Source organism: Cydia amplana, chromosome 8 (assembly GCF_948474715.1).
Source record: "Cydia amplana chromosome 8, ilCydAmpl1.1, whole genome shotgun sequence".
Classification (NCBI taxonomy): Eukaryota; Metazoa; Arthropoda; class Insecta; order Lepidoptera; family Tortricidae; genus Cydia; species Cydia amplana.
In genome coordinates, this window is record NC_086076.1 from 11,472,261 (window position 1) to 11,491,823 (window position 19,563).

The 19,563-nt window shown below is 39.0% G+C and overlaps 1 protein-coding gene across 1 annotated transcript; it reads left to right on the plus strand.

Annotated features, from left to right (window-relative positions):
• Nucleotides 1-4,633: 4,633 nt before the first annotated feature.
• LOC134650062 (calcium homeostasis endoplasmic reticulum protein) lies at nucleotides 4,634-19,125 on the plus strand. Its single transcript, XM_063504884.1, has 14 exons — nucleotides 4,634-4,921; nucleotides 4,995-5,165; nucleotides 5,266-5,552; nucleotides 6,113-6,275; nucleotides 8,391-8,538; nucleotides 9,163-9,239; nucleotides 9,412-9,610; nucleotides 9,682-10,231; nucleotides 12,777-12,910; nucleotides 13,553-13,720; nucleotides 14,799-14,899; nucleotides 16,481-16,628; nucleotides 17,567-17,739; nucleotides 18,915-19,125. The coding sequence occupies exons 1-14, from the start codon at nucleotides 4,897-4,899 to the stop codon at nucleotides 19,016-19,018; spliced, it is 2,448 nt and encodes an 815-aa protein (XP_063360954.1). The 5' UTR covers nucleotides 4,634-4,896; the 3' UTR covers nucleotides 19,019-19,125.
• The last annotated feature ends 438 nt before the right edge of the window (nucleotides 19,126-19,563 follow it).

Here is a 19,563-nt window from a genome sequence, read left to right on the forward strand (position 1 = left end):
AGGGCTCTGGAGTCATAAGTTACGTTTCGTTTCCCTAAAAGTCACGTTTTTGCTGCTTAAGTCACATTTTTAGGGTTCCGTAGCCAAATGGCAAAAAACGGAACCCTTATAGATTCGTCATGTCTGTCTGTCTGTCTGTCCGTCTGTGCGTCCGTATGTCACAGTCACTTTTCTCCGAAACTATAAGAACTATACTGTTGAAACTTGGTAAGTAGATGTATTCTGTGAACCGCATTAAGATTTTCACACAAAAATAGAAAAAAAAAACAATAAATTTTTGGGGTTCCCCATAGAACTGAAACTCAAAATTTTTTTTTTCATCAAACCCATACGTGTGGGTTATCTATGGATAGGTCTTCAAAAATGATATTGAGGATTCTAATATCATTTTTTTCTAAACTGAATATAGTAACAGCACCAGTCATGGGACATTTAAGAGGAAATTTGGAGTATTTGTGATATTTCCCTGATACCGGCAAAAGTTCTACCGCTTAGCGTGTTTAAAGATGAAAATCCTATCCATCTTTTATGTTTCAGGCGTGTTATATCAAAGATACTGCAATTAGTTTCCACATAATTTACAAATTAAAACTATGCCTTTTTTCTCCAGTCATGGACACCAAAGCTCCAGTAATGGTACCCCGGTAATGGACGTGGATCCAGTAATGGGCCCCCTATAATGGACATACCCTATCAGTATAAGATATTGGAACAGGGAATAAATTTTTGGCAAAAAATTAGTTATTAGTCATATTTGGTATAAGCTTTTATGTAAGAATGTATTTTTCTTTTCACAGCCAACTAATACTCATCAAGACAATTCTAACAAACCCAAACACAATAAGATTGCGTTTATTACAGAGTTCCCATGGCCACCTCCTGTCTCCATCATGAGATCAGGTCCGTGTTATCATAATATTGCATTGTCATCCGATTTGCTTACGTATCCAAAATTTCAACTCAATCGGAAATCCGAAAGTGGCTCAAATTCAACTTCCAAGATTTGAACCACACTAACTAACAGGCATGTTAAATAAAATTTTGTAAAAACGATATTAATTTTTTCTACTCCCGTACTTTTATTTGTCATTTAAAGGGTCGTGCACACACCTTTAAACCCCTCTCTTATAGTTGTCAAGACAAGTCTTTAGTCTATTCCCCAAAAAAGTATTTGTGCATACACGCAGTATCTTTTTGGCACTTTTACGATACTTCGTGTAATCACCACTTAAAAAATATTGTATCCTAATTTTAATTGCCATTTCTGCCAGATGAGTGAACATGTTTTGGTCACATCATCATCAGTTTTCATCTTTATAGGGCTGTATCTCCTAAACCGTGCGTCGTAGCGCAAAAATAATCAAATTTTCGTTCCCCTTTGAATCCCGTAAGTAATATTTAAAAAACACGAAAAACAAAAAAAATATATAAAAAAAGAAAGAAAAATGTGTATGGGTTGTATCTCCTAAACCGTGCGTAGTAGCGCAAAAATATTAAAATGTTCATTCCTCTGTAAGAAGCCCCTAATTAATATAAAAAAAACACAAAAGAGAAATAATAAAAAAAAAACAAAAAAAAAATTATAATGCTGTATCTCCTAAACCGTGCGTCGTAGCGCAAAAATAATAAAATGTTCATTCCTCTGTAAGAAACTCCTAATTAATATAAAAAAAAAAACACAAAAGAGAAATAAATAAAAAACAAAAAAAAAACTTTATAATGCTGTATCTCCTATACCGTGCGTCGTAGCGCAAAAATAATAAAATGTTCATTCCTCTGTAAGAAACCCCTAATTAATATTATAAAAAAAAATAAAAAAAAAACAAAACAAAACTTTATAATACTGTATCTCCTAAACCGTGCGTCGTAGCGCAAAAATAATCAAATTTTCGTTTCCCTTTGAAACCTCAAAGTAATATTTAAAAAAACACGAAAAACAAAACAAAATAAAAAAAAAAGAAAGAAAAATGTTTATGGGTTACATCTCCTAAACCGTGCGTCGTAGCGCAAAAATAATAAAATGTTCATTCCTCTGTAAGAAACCCCTAATTAATATTAAAAAAACAAAAAAAATATATATATATTTATAAGGCTGTATCTCCTAAACCGTGCGTCGTGGCGCAAAAATAATAAAATTTTCGTTCCCCTTAAGAATCCCACGCACTGAACAACCTATCACATTAGGACATTAAACAATCATCATCATCTATTCTTATTATTATTTCATTGCATTTCAAAGTAAGTGCTTGGTCGTAGAAAAAGTATTGTATGCAACGTTGTTTAACTGAGTCAAAAAATACTCGTGGCGTCTTTATTAACAATTTTCGGCTTCACGCCACTCGCCTTTTTTGACCCCTCTTAAACAACGGTTGCATAAAATACTATATCCGAAGTCCGAGAAGACTTCCTGACATAGTTCGTAACTACATTATACCTACTTCTGTATTATTTAAACATGAAATTACGCCATGGCAAGCATCATTATGTAAATTGTAAGTTATCCCATCATAGGAGGTATGCAGTTTTAGAGCTCCTATAATGGGATTGGGCAAAATACCATTATTTTTTATACATCTCTAGAGACACAAAATAGTGTGTTGTATACCTTATTTCATGGTAAATGCAATTAACAAAACACATTCTAGTTTACACCAAGTTATAATTAATTACAATTTAATATATGAACTCACCTCTCTTAGCGAAGTTGTTAAGAATTCTTACTAGTTATATTTTTCGGTGACACGACAACTTTTGGGTTGACGCCAATTTCTTAAAAAGTAACCGAAATTAATAAAAATTCAAACTTAAACAGCTCTATGACTCTTATTTATGGTAAAATATTGCCAGTGTTCATAAACTACTTTTAGATACTTATTTTAGAGGATTTGTGGTTTTATGTCCCATTACCGGTTCCACGTCCATTATAGGGTCCATTACATTAGTTTGCGCGAGAGACACTTCCAAAGTGGTAAAATGTGTGTCCCCCCCCTGTAACTTCTAAAATAACAGAATGATAAAACTAAAAAAAATATATGATGTACATTACCATGTAAACTTCCACCGAAAATTGGTTTGAACGAGATCTAGTAAGTAGTTTTTTTTTAATACGTCATAAATCGCCTAAACACGGAACCCTTCATGGGCGAGTCCGACTCGCACTTGGCCGCTTTTTATAGTATGGGTTGGTAAATCGATTTTAATAGAAGAAATTTCGAAAATAATATATTACACAAAAATTCTACTAACGTTATATGATTTTATGTGATCGATTTCATGAATTGTAAGTTCCTTTTTTTATTTCTTGATTTATTTCTTGTTGAAAACGAAAAAAAAATTACCATAATAAGTTATTATAAAGTCAGTCAAATAACTTTGTCAGTGGAAGAGGGCGCGAAATTAAATTCTCTTTGGGATGAATTTTTTAAATTTGACGCTTTTTTCTACTTAGTGAAATGGCTTGACAGACTATAGTTTAGGCCTGTCCAGACGAGGTAAATTTTTCGACGGTCTGATTGAATTGTCCGATTGGGTCGGGACGTGCGGACGCAAACGCCAATTTGGCTCGCCGATTATGACCGATAGTACCGATATAATGGGGTACGGACGCAAGAATACCAATTTGTGACGCTAGTTTTCGCGGTTAGGGGCATTTTTTAATTAACAGCGGTCAAATATCACCATAAAATTTAAATTGATAAAACTGGCCAAATTGGTGTTTGCGTCCGCGCGTCCTGGTTTGATCGGATAGTTTGGTCGGATTGGCGGGGGATGGTCTTCGTCTGGACACGCCTTAATCTACCAAACTTAACCCAGACTACATGAGTCCACAAACTACTAACAAGATACAATTCACAGTCAGTCAGTGCGAGAGAAAAATTTTAAAGTTTACACTGTTTAAGCCCCCTCCAGACTATGTGCGTGAATCGCGGTGTGAAAGCGCGAACGCGAGCGTGTGGTGTCGATTTCCCTGTCTGCGAATCTTTAATCAAAAGAAAATAAAAAAGTATATGCGTAAATAATTTACCCCCGGCTAAAATTAATGGTTTTAGAGCGCTCAAAAATCTCACAATAACTGATGTAGTACAATGAGTAGTATAGATACAGACTAAAAGAAATGAATCATTACTAATGATTCATTACACTAAAAAAAACTCTTATCAAACTATATAACACCGTCACGTCAAGGTAACAAATCTCATTTTGCCATGACTATGATAAGACCTAGTGATAAACATGATTGTTGATGTATCGTCAAGGGTCAGTGCAGTGTCAAATTTAAAGGGCTTAGTAAGCTTGGTTGGGAGCATTCCTAAATAATACGAATTGCAAAACTAAACTTGTCCAAAAATCGACTATCTTCAAAAGTCACAAAAATTGCCCCAAAATCATAAGTCACGCACATGTCACACGAGAAGGCGAAAAGTCACGAAAAATGTGACTTTTGTGACCATCTGGCAACACTGCAAATATCATCATAAATCTTAAATTGGTGATTAAATTGGAGATTGACGGCAATTATTTTCCTGATCAAATCGGTCGATTTGGCCAGCTAGTCTACACGGTTCATAATAGCACATCCATTACGATCCTACCATCTATGGGATGGATGAATGAATGAATTGAATGAAAAGATTGAAAAGTTTTTTAAGTAGAACATGGCTGACATTGCGGTTCGTCGAACGTGGAGTTTTTTCTTGAATATTTCATTATTATTAGAGACGTATCTACGTAAATGAACTTGTAAATAACTAGTGTAGTTTTTAATGAAAGGACATATTAGGTGAACTTCAATGTGCTCATTATTGTGTTAAAATGACTGTGGGAATGTTGGGACGCCGCGACCTCCATATCTAAAAAGAAGACTAGAACCCCTAACCTCAATATAACGTAGCTACAATGGAACTACCGCAGCCACCTCAAGGTTTGTACAAAAACCTTTAATATGTTTGTACACTTTCTTGTGCCAGTATTAATGCACGTAGTCATGTTTTTAGATCAAGACCTGCGCAACATAATAGACAAACTGGCGCAGTTTGTCGCAAGAAATGGACCCGAATTCGAGAAAATGACAAAAAACAAACAGAAAAACAACCCCAAGTTCAGTTTCCTGTACGGCGGCGAATACTTCAACTACTACCAATACAAAGTGACGACCGAGCAAGCAAGTAAGCATAACCAAGTGTGGATGGAAGAATTTATATGCGCGCGATCGCGCGGTATCGCTGCTTGGTATAACCGACTCAAGTGCCTCCCCGCTGTTTATAGTTCTAAAGCAATCTGCCGGGGGCCAGGCGGCCGCTCCCGCCGGGGCCTTTATGGCTCAGAACAGGCAATATGTACTGCCCCAACAGGGCGGTGCCACGGCCGCGCAGCTGGGTCTCGCGGCGTCCATGGCGGCGGCGCCGGCGCTGCAGCAGTGGCTGGCGGCCAACGCCGCGACCGCGCCCGCGCTCCCCGCGCCGCGCCCCGACATCGACCCCCTGGTGCAGCAGATCAACATGCTCAAAGAGCAGATCACTCAGTCTGAGAGCAATCTCAATGCCCAGCATAAGGTGGGATGTCATACCATTTTTTTACTCTTACCCGTATCTTATATCTAATTTATTTTCTGTACCTATTGGATGTTTTTGTATATCACTGACAAGAGTTTTTGTTATCGGTCTTCTGTATATATGAGAATTGTGTTTTATTTTCTCTGTTATAAATTCAAATTCTAGACCAGACAGAGACTAAAAAGATCAAATACATGAATAAGAAACCATTAGGGAATTGGCTTTGCCAGAATGTCTGTGAGAAGTTTTTACTGATATATCTATTAGACATTAGATGATGACAAAGGAGATTTGACAATAAGAATGTTAAACTAAGATATATTAAAAGTTACTGTTTACTTTTCTTTCTATAACATTTGTTTTCCCATACTGCTACCCCCTTTCCTACGTAGGCATGCTTAAATATGATTTTACACTGTACTTAAAATGGAATATTATTTTTACAGGCATCAATTTGAGGCTTTGTCCTCATAAAAGGATCTAGGCACATTGCTACAATAAGTTAACTTAAAATGTAAATTCACACTTTTCAATAAGTTAAAAAGGGTTTAAATTTTCAGGTGTTGATTCAGCAGCAACAAGCTAAAATAAATGAGCTGGTTAGCAAGGCTCAGGTGGAGACGATTCAGTCTCTAGCCGGTGAACACAACATTAGTCTGACAGAGCTAGACAGCATTCTGCAGCCAATTATCGATACTTGTACTAAAGATAGCATATCTGCTGGTGAGTTCACTTTTCTGTTATGTGGTATAAATTGCAATCATTGAGGTATATACAAGAGACAACATCTCGAACAAAATGTTTCCGCACCTCAGAGAAGTGTATACATGCATGCAAAGCCGAAAATTGTTAATAAAGACGCCACGAGTATTTTTTGACTCAGTTAAACAACGTTGCATACAATACTTTTTCTACGACCAAACATTTACTTTGAAAACGAAATAATAGTAAATCAACAGTTATTCCATTGCTTACAGGTGAAATTTTATTCCATCCCTTTTATTATATTTTCTTGTGCTGTTGTTGCAACTTTTTAACACGCACCGCACGAAGGCATTTTTAAATTTTAAATTTTTTTTACCATTTTCTGTACATGTGGGGCATCTCGTCAGTGGTCGGTGACGTACTAAAAGCAAAGAAGTGCATGCACTTCTCTGAGGTGCGGAAACATTTTGTTCGAGATGTCGTCTCTTGTATATACCTCAATGATTGCAATAGGTACCGTCAGCGTCAAATAGATAGTGATGGCCAAATATATTGGAACTCATCCTAATTTGTATGGTAACAAAGGTGTGTTCCAATATATTTGACCATGTTGACCGTCACTATTTAATCAATGCTGTATCTATACCTATACATCATTCAGTGGCGGATTTACAGTCTTTGCCACCCTAGGCCCCAAGCACTGTAGTAAGCACTAGCCATCCCTTTCACAGCACCCATCATATAGATTGCTGCCCCAAATATCTGGCCGCCCTACTTGCCCTTAGGGCAAATCCGCCACTGACTTCATTCCATCTCAAGTCGAGTCTTCCTTATGAGATCATATACAGTAATATTTAAAGTCAAAATGTACAGCATTGCATAGATAAAACTACTGTTGGTTTTGCCACACTTTACTGTCACTTTACTTAGGTTGTTTACCTTTTTTTTATACATGTTTGTAAAACTGTATTATGGTTGCCCTTGGGGCTTTAACAAGGGTCAAAAGCAAAACCCATTCCTCAAGTTAAACTAGAACTAGTCTACAATGCATTGCATTGAAACTGTTCAAATGAATGGGTTGAACTAGCCGCCACCATCAATCGAAATTACGCTCTCATTTTAAAACAACATTTTGAAGTAACATGAACGTTCAAGTAACATATATTATACCTATGTCTTGTACTACTTTTCGCTGCTAGAAATTGTAATACAAGGAAATTAGAGCAAGTAAGGGCTCATTTCAGGGCGAGTTTCATTAAGCCGCGTCTCGATATCGCGCGGCGGCCGCGCGAGTAATGTTCGACCGCGGCAAACCTGTATTTTGGCTTGCGAGCCAAGTTCAGCGCCATCTTGAACTATAGCGCGGCGGCCTCGCGCGGCAGGCGATCCGACGAATCCGACGATCGACCAGTTTGTACTCGGGAACCATGGACGTACGTCGTCGTGCAGCTGCCGCTTTTATAATTATTTATCATATTATCATATTATTCACAAGAAACCTAAACGGAAAGTTCGATGGTGGACGAAAAAGATGTTTATGAATAGAATACTACATGGTGGTGTGACACTTATGGAAGACATGAGATATGAAGTTGATGTTACATTACAAAATTTCACATTTTAAAAGCATTAATTCCATGCATCATTTCTTAATGATCTGTTGCGATAATCACTACATTTACTATTCCATGGAAACTGTTTAGTTCCGTATAATTTAATTAAAGTACGACACTTTTCATTATCCATGTCTGCTGCCGCGCTCGCGAGCCAACTGAAATATGTACACATCCGTCCCAACTGCGCGCGAACATTCCTTTGCCGCGCGCCGAAACACCGACAATGAATGGTTCGTCGCGAGCCGCGTTCGAGCGAGCGAATGATCGAGTTGGCTCGCGAGCCAGCCCGGTATCGATTGCGCGCGGCTGCCTCGCGAGCCAATGTTCGATAGCTTGCCGCGCAATATGGAGATGGGGCTTTACATTGCGTCATTTGATCGGTCGGCTGAATTGATGTAACCTCAATAGCCCGCAATGTAACTAAAATCGTATACGAGTTCGCGCGCCGTCTAAATGAGCCCTAAAAGTCTTTACAAAATGTCTACTTGCTTCTATGGATTTTCTCCTTTGTTTCTAGGCAAGGGCTGGATTTTGCAACATGCCACATCTCATGATGCGGGGAAAGTCATATCGCAGCACCTGTTGCGCAAAGTGACTCAGCCGGGGGCTGCGTTCACGCAGAAGCTCCACATCATTTACCTTGTCAATGATGTGCTGCACCATTGGTTAGTATACACTCTACTTCACATCTCTTACCGGGTGTTTGTTCTCATTCTCATTTTGTCACTAATATTTGAATTTAGGTCTCCGTTTAACATCCTTACACATTTCTGATTGGTATTATTTTTATTTACATACAAGAAAAGACTTTAAATACCTCTTTAGTTCCTATTCTAAGCAACAAACCTTTAGTGATTACCAATTAAGACACCAAAAATGTCCAGAGCATGTCTTTCCTTCCTTGAGTTATTAAAAATATGAAGTTATTCCTGATAATTTAAATTTGTTCTTAATTTTTAAACTGTAATAATATTATACTTCAAAAGTTTATATTACCTACTGTTAATCTTCTTATTTGTCACACATGATTGATTTAAACAAAAATTTACTTTTTTTTTTCGTGATATTTAAAAATTCCAAAATTTTACAAATTTATCTTTAATGTACCTAATAATTATATAAAACTTCTATAACTGGTAGTCAACATGTGATAGTGTCTTTATTTTTTGTCTTTTTTTTGGGTCAGTTATAAATGTTATAATTTATATTGGAGCCCATGACCGTTTCTGTTATTCCACCCTGTTGTTATTATAAATTCGGTGTCTATGATACTTTATTCCTAATTACAGTGCACGCAAAAACGCAGAAGATCTCAAGAAAAATTTGGAAAATGTGGTGGTACCAATGTTTTGCAATGCCAGTATAGGTAACATATTTATAATAATGCCCTCAAGATATAGGTCTCTTTTTGTTCGATTGTGCATTCTCATCTTGTATAAACGCATCTTTAGAGCATCACATGTGGTTTACGTCAGTCGAGGTAACTTGCTTAGAGACGCTGGCCCATACGACATCGGTTTAATCATTTGCTGTTTCAGCGGTGACGGAGGATCAGGAGGCTAAGTTAAATAAGCTGCTCCGGCTGTGGGAGTCCAAGTCTAACTATTTCGAGACGGCGGTCATTGAGAAGATGAAGAGTCCGACCAGCAGCTACCAGGAATACCAGAACAATCTGGTGGCGCAACACTCGGGCGCCATCGCCCATCTCGCGCAGCAAACCAAATCAACGTTCGAAAAGTATGTACTCGTATTTTATCATAGTAAGCCTCTTCAAGCGATAGTTACTGACTAACCCCTTATATTTGCAGTTACCAAACCCAGCACCAAGCGTTCGTGGCGCATACAATGCAACAGATACAGCAACTAGAAATGCAAAAACACGCATTGGAATTACAACAGCAGAACAACCACGAACAAAACGATAACCAACAGAATAACATACAGAATAATTTCCAAAACAGTTTCAACGATCAAAGCTTCAACTCATCGAATTATGATAAAAATTTCAACACGACAACTCAGCAGCTATACGGTAGCGAGAGCGGTGATAATTATGCTTCCAATAATAGCTTAAGTGGGAACGAGAACAGCTATGACAGTCAGATATTCGATCAGATGAAAAATCAGAATAACTCTGAAGCTGAGGATGTTGACTTGTCAAATCTGCCAAATGTGAACTTCTCGCAGCCGCCTCCTGGCTTCGAGCCCGAGCCGCCGCTCGCATTCCAGAACGGTCTTCCAGATCTTACCAAGCCCCCGCCGGGCTTTCCCCCCTTCCATGACGTCAACAACGAGGAGTTGATGCCTTCTGTACCCTATTTTGAATTACCGGCCGGGTTAATGGTTCCACTCATTATGGTAAGTTTTGATATAAAAATAGCAGGCATTACCTATGCAAATTTATTAAAGACTCATAAAAAGCTGAAAACCAAGTGGGGCACAAGATATTGAGATCGATTAAAATACGTGTAAAGCCCCGTCTCCATATCGCGCGGCAAACCATCGAACATTAGCTCGCGCGGCAGCCGCGCGCAATGAATACCGGGCGCATCGAGTTGGCTCGCGCGGCAGGCAGCCGTATCCATTGCGCGCGGCTGCCGCGCGAGCCAATGTTCGATGGTTTGCCGCGCGATATGGAGACAGGGCTTAAGGATAGATCACCATTCAACAAATTTTTTAGCTTATTTGTGGTTCCGATTGTACCAAAGTTAGTTATTCCTTAGAAATTAGGTATTTCTTGTTACAGTAATAATTTTGCTTTTAAAAATTCAAAGTTAATCAGTTTCATTCAATACTAAACGTATGGATTAAAATTGAGTGAAATAAAAAAAAAGGAATGTAGGTATACCACAGAAAACTATAGTGCATACCAGGCTGTAGATATCGTTTCTGGAAGATGCTTAATAAAATAACAAAATTATCTTTGAGGTGAAACTTAGAGCTATTTATTTGAAATTATTTTACAGTACATATGGGGCTACTTTTCCGCACTAGTGCGTAAAATAGCACTTTTCGTGCGTATGTCGAAACTTTAAAGTGCCATATGTACTGTAAAACGTTGTTCGATACACGTGCGAATAGGTAATTCGCAACTCGTGTCGATTTAAAACACTCCCTTCGGTCGTGTTTTAATTTATCGCCACTCGTTTCGAATTTCCTCTTTTTCGCACTTGTATCGAAAATAACTATTACAGTACATATGCCCCTATTTTCCCGCACTAGTGCGTAAGTAAAATAGCACTTTTCGTGTGTATGTCAAAAGTTTAACCTTTTCAACGCTTTTCGTCCCATGCTAAAATGTGGCTTATACCTACGCCAAATGGTTGCAATATGAAGAGCGAAAATAAACCTTATCTGTCAGCAGGAAAATTGCTTTCACAGCGTCCGTCATAGCCTTTTTAGTGGCTGTTGGCGTCATGGGCACGACAGCACTCGACCACTTTAGTGGCTCTTGGCGTTGAAAAGGTTAAAGGGCCATATGTACTGTAAAACGTTGTACGATACTTTTTACTTTTCGAATTTTTTTAAATTTTATCTGACCGTAATCGATAGGTCCAGTCCACACCAAAGAGTTTAGATGATCAACAACTTTATATATTTTTATTTTGCCATTAGACATATATTATGTACAAAAAGTATTGTTACATGATATAAAGTAAATATTTATTTGTTATTATATAAATAAAACGTTATAAGTATAATACGATATTTCACAAAAAAACTTTTTTTATTATTTGGCTGAATGGAAAAGTATCATTGCCACGTTGGCTGTCGTTAACAGAAAAAAATTAAAAAGTAAAACCGGCGCCATACCGGCACCCGCTATTATTTTCGCTTAGAATTTAGTTGTATCAAAATAATTAACTTAAATTGCAACTGTAAGAGTGTTTTTGTATGAAATGAGTTAATGTAATTAATTTTTGCAATGTAAATCAACCCTGAACGTAGTTTATAGTGCTGAATAATATATAATATACAATATCATTTCAGTTCAACCGAAAATTCGTAACTGTAAGTGATTACTCATGTAACCAATATTTGTTTTATTGTGATTTTTTCGCAAATGTATTATAAAACGTCGTTCAATGTACGTGTGAAAGTGTAATTATTTACTTGTCCCGTGTCTTATTCGCCAACGGCCATAGAAGGTAGGATCCTATAGAAGTGGTATACGCGTGGCTCCGTGAGGGACAAAACATAGGCAATGCGACACTATGATTGGTCGAATTTATTTGTTGCCCACCATAATCCATACTAATTTACGGTGGGGAATAAAGAAAAGTGAGACTGGGACAAGGACAAACAATAATAGCGCTTTCGCTGCTACTCCTACTGAAAGATACATAAGACTATCCCGTTCTGTCAGTTATCCCCACCACTCATGCCCTATCCAGTTAAAATACTAGATTCATGCCTACGGCTCATAAAAGACATCTCGGGACTCGTAAATAATAACACACTTTTCACACTTGCATTGAAATGTACTATTCCGTCATCTTTCACGAATATGCGATATGGTGGCTTGCACCAAGCCGTCTGTTAAAACAAAGAGTGTCGTTCATAACTCTGTCAAGTGTGGTTGGTGCAACTGACTGAAATTGTATTAGTTTAAATCAATGTACACTTTTGCGCCCTTATTCATAAAACTTAGAAACCTCTTACAAACTCTTGTTAAATGTTGTCTCTTTCTACCAAACAAATATTACGGATAGGGACAAACGATTATCAACGGTTTGTTAGACTAAAGCCCCGTCTCCATATCGCGCGGCAAACCATGCGCCCGGTATCCATTGCGCGCGGCTGCCGCGCGAGCCAATGTTCGATGGTTTGCCGCGCGAAATGGAGACGGGGCTTAACCACACATTTACGAATAACGCCATTAATCGTCGTGAACATCGTGCAGTTAGAAGAAGACCAGTACCGGCCGCTGGACCCGGCAACCATCCGCCTCCCGCCGCCCGCGCCGCCCAACGACCGCCTGCTGGCCGCCGTCGACGCCTTCTACGCCTCGCCCAACCACGAGCGGCCCCGGGACAAGTAATCTAATACCTTTAAACGAGCAATTCTTGTATATATATATATTTATTTATTTATTTCGGGGATCTCGGAAACGGCTCTAACGATTTCGATGAAATTTGCTATATGGGGGTTTTCGGGGGCGAAAAATCGATCTAGCTAGGTCTTATCTCTGGGAAAACGCGCATTTTAGAGTTTTTATGTTTTCCGAGCGAAGCTCGGTCACCCAGATATTTTCACATTATACGACTAGTCTCAGAGGCAGATCGCCAATGTTAGATAAAATGTGGCTTTCCATCAGAGTTTCCATCCCTTTTGTAATGGAAGATCACATTTCAGAAGCTTACGATATGATTGGAGGTCAAAATTAGTCAAAATCACCCACCCCGAACATCTAATTTCGTTATCTGTCTCTATCTATGTAATACCTAATTACTATTCATAAGTGCTTGTTGCTAGGCCTACACGAATAAAGTATATCGCTTGAATATGCTAAAATATCCTACTTAGATTTCATATCGCCGCGCCACTCAACATTTGTGTTTTTATTACTCCTTATTAAATATTGTATCAGTTTACATATTCTGCAAATTATATTCATTATGCTGTAATCAGTGTGTCCACTTATGTTTTATCCAGTGTATAACTTAAAAACTTTTTCAGTGAGGGCTGGGAGAAACTAGGTCTTTATGAATATTACAAAGCGAAGAACGCAGCAAGAAAAAAGAAAGAGGAAGCCATTGCTCAGGGTAACCGACAGAAGTCAAGAACTCCGTCACCCATACCAAAGGATCTGCAGAAACAACCATCACCGCCCGGTAGAAGATACAGGTACATATTATGCTATAACACAGAATTTCCCAAACTATCGCGAGCGAATATTGAGTGGGCCCTGACGATATTCCGACCGATCGGGCGATCTGAGCGTTACCAATAATATTTTATGCCCCCTTTTTAAGAGGTGGGTCCGGAATTTGGCACTATCTGCTAACTTTGGGAACCACTGCTATAGCTAATTAATAATTAATTTCCCGTGGACGCGTTATCGCGTCGGCATTAAAGTTGCCTCTAAAGTGACACGGACGCAATAGCGCACACTCAATTTCATACAAAATGTATGAAAAGTCATAAATCCCGTTTTTTACGTTGCCTATGCCTGGGTATCGAGGACTACTAGTGATTCCCTCCGCGTTAACTTATTTTACGTCACTCTAGGCCCGTAAGTGGAATTCCCTTCATGGCCAAGGCAAGACGTAAAACTTTAGACAAACCACGGGCGGTAATTCGTAAAGCCCCAGATCGCATATTTATACAAACACATGCGATCAGGAGCATTCACGAATTCACCACCCTAGTAATGTACTGTATATCTCACCATGTCACCTCTTAAAACTACGAGTATGTAATTCACTTTTCACCTCAGCAGCTCGAACAAGGGTACTTTGCTACTTAAAAACAGTGAGAAAAATCGCATTTTGCTCACTAAGTAAGACAAAATGAGCAAAATGCGATTTTGCTCACTCAGTGAGCAAAATGCGATTTTGCTCACTGTTTTTAAGTAGCAAAGTACCCTTGTTCGAGATGCTGAGGTGAAAATTTAATTGTTGGTATATCTTAAGAAAATATGAGTGAATAGAGGTAAGTGATGAAGAAGGAATATATTTTTCGGGTTCTCTAATATGTTCTCACTGCTGAGGTGAAAAGTTTTGTGAACTACACGAGATCAACGTTATTTACATCTCGTGCGCTTTTGAGTCCCTTACTACGCTCAAGATTCTAAATTAGATTCACTCGCTACGCTCGTGAATCTATTATAGAATCTTTCGCTTGCACGGGACTCAAAATAAGCACTCGAAGAAATATCAAACTTTGATCTCTTGTTGTACAAATAACTATTTTACTTCAACAGGTCAAAGAGTAAAACGCCAGAAAAGCCATCCCCAGTGAAGTCAAAATCGCGGTCACCCTCGCCGAGACGGCGCTCAACAGCGTGGAGAAGAGAGCGAGACAGTAAATATCTTAAATTTTTAACCTCTACTCCATTTCATGGTTATAGTTGTTCAGACCAATTTGTCAGTCAGTAAGAACCTATACTCATCCCTTTCTTTTGGGTATTAGTACTAGTGTAAGACAAAGGTAGTATTATGATTCTCTCTGTCTATGTTTGAAATGACAGTCCTTTGACAAACTTTAATTGCTGGGTATCCACCGAACGTCCAGTGGACGCTCTGTAATCCACGAGCCAGCGTCTCTTGGGGATCAGAGGGCCTACCGCGAACCACGTTCGACGTGTTACCTCCCTGTCACACTTACGTACGAATTTACAAGTGCGACAGAGAGGAAACACATCGAACGTGGTTCGCGGTAGGCCCGCAGGGGTCTCCGCCGAACGATGCGACAGCGTCCCAACTGCGCGATTAAAGTCTACAGGGGATATATACTTTAATGGTATTGGTATAGTCATCTGCAATACTATGTTACAAAACGAAGGGCGCAACAATATGTGACACAGGCTTATTGCGCTAGAAATAAGATCGTGTCAGATGATTTTGCGGCGTTCGTTGTGTAACATATTATTGCAGGTGACTCTGACTGTACAGCAGCCGACAAAAACTGATTACAAATCATACAACATATATGTAATATGTATATTAGAGTATTTCCTCCATAATAGGGATGATGACACATGTTGAATTTTATAACAAATTCTAGTAAAATAGATAGCAAACGAGCAATTTATCACAATAATGTGGATATTAAAATAAAATATTGAGAAATTACAAAAATACAGGACCTGAAAGTTTCAAAATTTAAGTTTTTTTTAATTTCCAAAAACGATAAAAGTAAGGGTACATTTCATGCAATAAAATATTGTATAGCAACTATATACATAAACGCAATATTTCACCGACAAAAACGCAATTTTCTTGTTTTGTCCATACTACAAGATGGACGATGACGTCACGGCCCTTGGCCGTTTTGTATAGGGCGTTTCGCGAGTGAAGTGCGACTGTCGGCCTTTGACTACAATTTCTGACTTTTGTGTTACTTTAATGCAATGGGTCCCATATAGACATTTGATCCTAAAAACAAACCCGATCGATTGATACCTACCATAAAAAAAATGGTCATGAAGCCTATTATACTCGTATTCAATGCAAAACACTAGTTTCCCTCACAGTTTTATAATTGCTTAATTGAACTAAAACTTACTGCGTCAGGGGTTCAGTTTTAATTCGTCTATTGAAATTGAAATTGAAAACGTTTATTTCAGGCATATAACCCATAGTGTTAGTACAAAATATACAATTTAACTACCTATATCTATGTTAGTGTACAATATGTAAAAGAATAAATACCTAAAACTACTTAATACTATTTATTTTGATGATGCGTTGGGTTCGTGCAACTGATTCCAACGCCTCATCAGTGGGCAGTCTACTCTGTCGACAAATGCGCTTAGGAGACTGTTGGTGCTGCCCTGCACTCTATGCAATAGGGATGCCGTCTATGACTCTATGTGATACTCTAATACCTATGTAAGTATATTAATTTGAATATAATTGTTTATGAATGTCGTGTCTTGTTCAGGTCGCAGAAGATCGCGGTCCCGGTCGCGGTCCCGGTCGCGCAGCCGCTCGCGGTCTCGCTCGCGCTCGCGAGACCGCCGCGAGCACCGCGAGTCGCCGCGCACGCGCCGCGTCGAGCGGAGTCGGTCGCCAACGCCACCTAGCTTCCTGTGAGTAACACACGCTTATGCCTCGCGCCTCGCCTATGAATAAAATAAAATGTTCCGAGCCAATTCGGTCGACATTGACGGTGTTTTTATCGTGGGGTTTGACTAATGTCATCATTATCACATACATACACTGTCAGCTACTCGCTAGGCGGGTTCTCTGTTAGTAGGCGCTTTTCGCTACATGCTAGTTTTTTTATGTTATCGGCTAAGCTCACGGCGCGTAGCTCTCGTTGGCATTAGGTGCGACTGGTGCGAGGTAAAAACCACTGAGACAAGTGTGATTTGATAACAAGCATATTTCCTCGTGTTTACGCGTGACACGCACCTATTCACAACTCTAGGGCGAGCGGCTAATGGCACAAATTTGATAAGATCTTTATGACACATCATCACATCATGTGTGCATGCAACATAGTCTTTTGTTATCAAGTCACAGTTATCCTTTTGTTATCCTATCTCTGAACTCTGTGGTACCGAAACAGAGATTCACAGCTTTATAGTAGGTGCCCTGGTATTGGTATTTGAGTGAAACCTTGCACGTAGTTTATTCTTTGCTGATATAAATGAATATTTAAAAAGCGCTGGTGGCCTAGCGGTAAGAGCGTGCGACTTGCAATCCGGAGGTCGCGGGTTCGAACCCCGGCTCGTACCAATGAGTTTTTCGGAACTTATGTACGAAATATCATTTGATATTTACCAGTCGCTTTTCGGTGAAGGAAAACATCGTGAGGAAACCGGACTAATCCCAATACGGGCCTAGTTTACCCTCCGGGTTGGAAGGTCAGATGGCAGTCGCTTTCGTAAAAACTAGTGCCCACGCCAATTACTGGGATTAGTTGCCAAGCGGACCCCAGGCTCCCATGAGCCGTGGCAAAATGCCGGGACAACGCGAGGAAGATGATGATGATATAAATGAATATTAGTTGTACGTTGGGCAGGGGTTCAGGTTCACCGTTGGTGGCGTCGTCGAGCGGGCTGGACGCGAGCAACAAGGGGCACCAGCTGCTGCAGAAGATGGGCTGGAGCGCGGGCGGGCTCGGCGCCGCGGGGCAGGGCATCGCGGAGCCCATCAGCGGCGGACAAGTGCGGGACAAGCAGGACCAGTACAAAGGTGCACACACTACTTTTTTTTTTTTTTTTTTTTTTTTTTTTTTTTTTTTTTTTTTTTTTTTTTGAGAAGTTCAACAGCGTTTACATCAAATAATTCATAAAAAACATAAGAACTTATAGCATAGCCAATAACAGAACTTCCTGGAATTTATACATAATAAAAAATCATCTGTGGGTAGACTTGTGACTTGTGCTGTACAAGAATAGTAACTATAAATTAAATTGTAAATCTTTACAATACAAAGAAAGAGAGAAAAATGTAATAATAGTAACTGTAAACTGGAAATTTTTCCAAAATATGTAGATATAGTTGCGAAAACAATAAAAAAAAATTGTACAATAAAATACATGCAGTACCTACATAAATGAGCGAATCTATTAGATGGTATGCATTTATTGGAATTTAGTGTGTTCGTGTGTGGGTGTGTGTGTGTGGGTGTATGTGTGTTTATTCTTATTATAGCCGATTTACATTCTCGTGCGAGCCACGAGCCAAGCCACGAGACGCGAGTGTAAACGGTGGGCTCATGGCTCGGCTCGCGCTCGCCTGCCTCGCGTCTGGAGCGGTTTTTTTTGGCACGAGTCGAAGGGGCTCACGATAAGCTCGCGCGAGACGCGCGCTTGGTATTTACATTCGCGTTCGGCTGTCATTCGGTTACAAACCTTATACCGTGATGTTTGTGTTTAAAATCGATTAGCTCGACGAGCTTAATAGCTGTGGCCGAGACACGAGACGAGTTATGAGCCGAGCCACGAGGTGAGAGTGTAATCATTAGCTCGACGAGCCGCGAGCCGCGAATGTAAAGCAGCTATTAGGATAACGTCCAACAACTTTAGCAACATGACATTGCCGAGATCTGGTCCCTTATACAATAAAAAACCTTTATTATCAGGCAACTAGGGCCCATAGAATACATACTTTACAAACTAACATACATACAAAATAATAAAAATCTTAAAAGCGAAAGTAACTGTGTGTTATCTCTTTATGCTTAAACTGCTGAACCGAGTTATATGAAATTTGGTATGGAGATGGTTTGAGGCCCGGGGAAGGACATAGGATAGTTTTTATTAATCATCATTATCATTAACCGCGTAGCGGTGTCGTCAACGAAGTTTGAAAAAAAGATTTGTGTATAAGCTTCCTTTTATGAATACTGATTCTTTTTTTTTCAGGTGTTGGTGTTAATTTAAACGATCCGTATGAAAACTTCAGAAAGAACAAAGGTGCAGCATTTATCACAAGAATGAAAGAAAGAGCACTGGAGCGCTCGTCATGATCAGTGTAGGCTCGAGTAGATGTATATTATGTGTACAATGAAATTGTGTGGTTGGGATATGATTTATTTTATCTAAATCATCTTTAAAATAAATTTTATGAATTTTATTTCGATTATTTTAGAGCCCAATTTCCTAAGGAAAACAAATTACAGATCTAGTGATAATGAACAATCCTCATAATGCCACTTCAGTCAACTTTTTGTACTGAGACTCCCTGAAAATAGCATAGCAGTTCGTCTATCGTAACTTATTTTGAAGCAACTCTTTCCCTTACCAACAATTTATTTACAGTATGAGTGTAGCCTTAGGACAAATTCGTTCTTCAATTTGACAGCTAAAGTAGATGGCGTTGCAGCATACGGGAGTAACTGGTTCATGTAACTTGAGCATATTGTTCGGGCAATTAACTGGCGCCCTGTGCATGTGACAAAATGAAACGACACAGTAGTTGTGTTAATTATCTAATACCTTTAAGCGAGCAATTCTTGTATATTTATTTATTTATATATATATTTCTGGGATCTCGGAAACGGCTCTAACGATT

What these genes read in the sequence shown, in the direction of transcription:
- LOC134650062 (XM_063504884.1), top strand. Translation starts at nt 4,897, where the DNA reads ATGGAACTACCGCAGCCACCTCAAG. An exon ending in ACCAAATCAACGTTCGAAAA is followed by an intron (nt 9,611 to 9,681) that starts GTATGTACTCGT and finishes TTATATTTGCAG; the next exon opens with TTACCAAACCCAGCACCAAG. An exon ending in CACGAGCGGCCCCGGGACAA is followed by an intron (nt 12,911 to 13,552) that starts GTAATCTAATAC and finishes AAACTTTTTCAG; the next exon opens with TGAGGGCTGGGAGAAACTAG.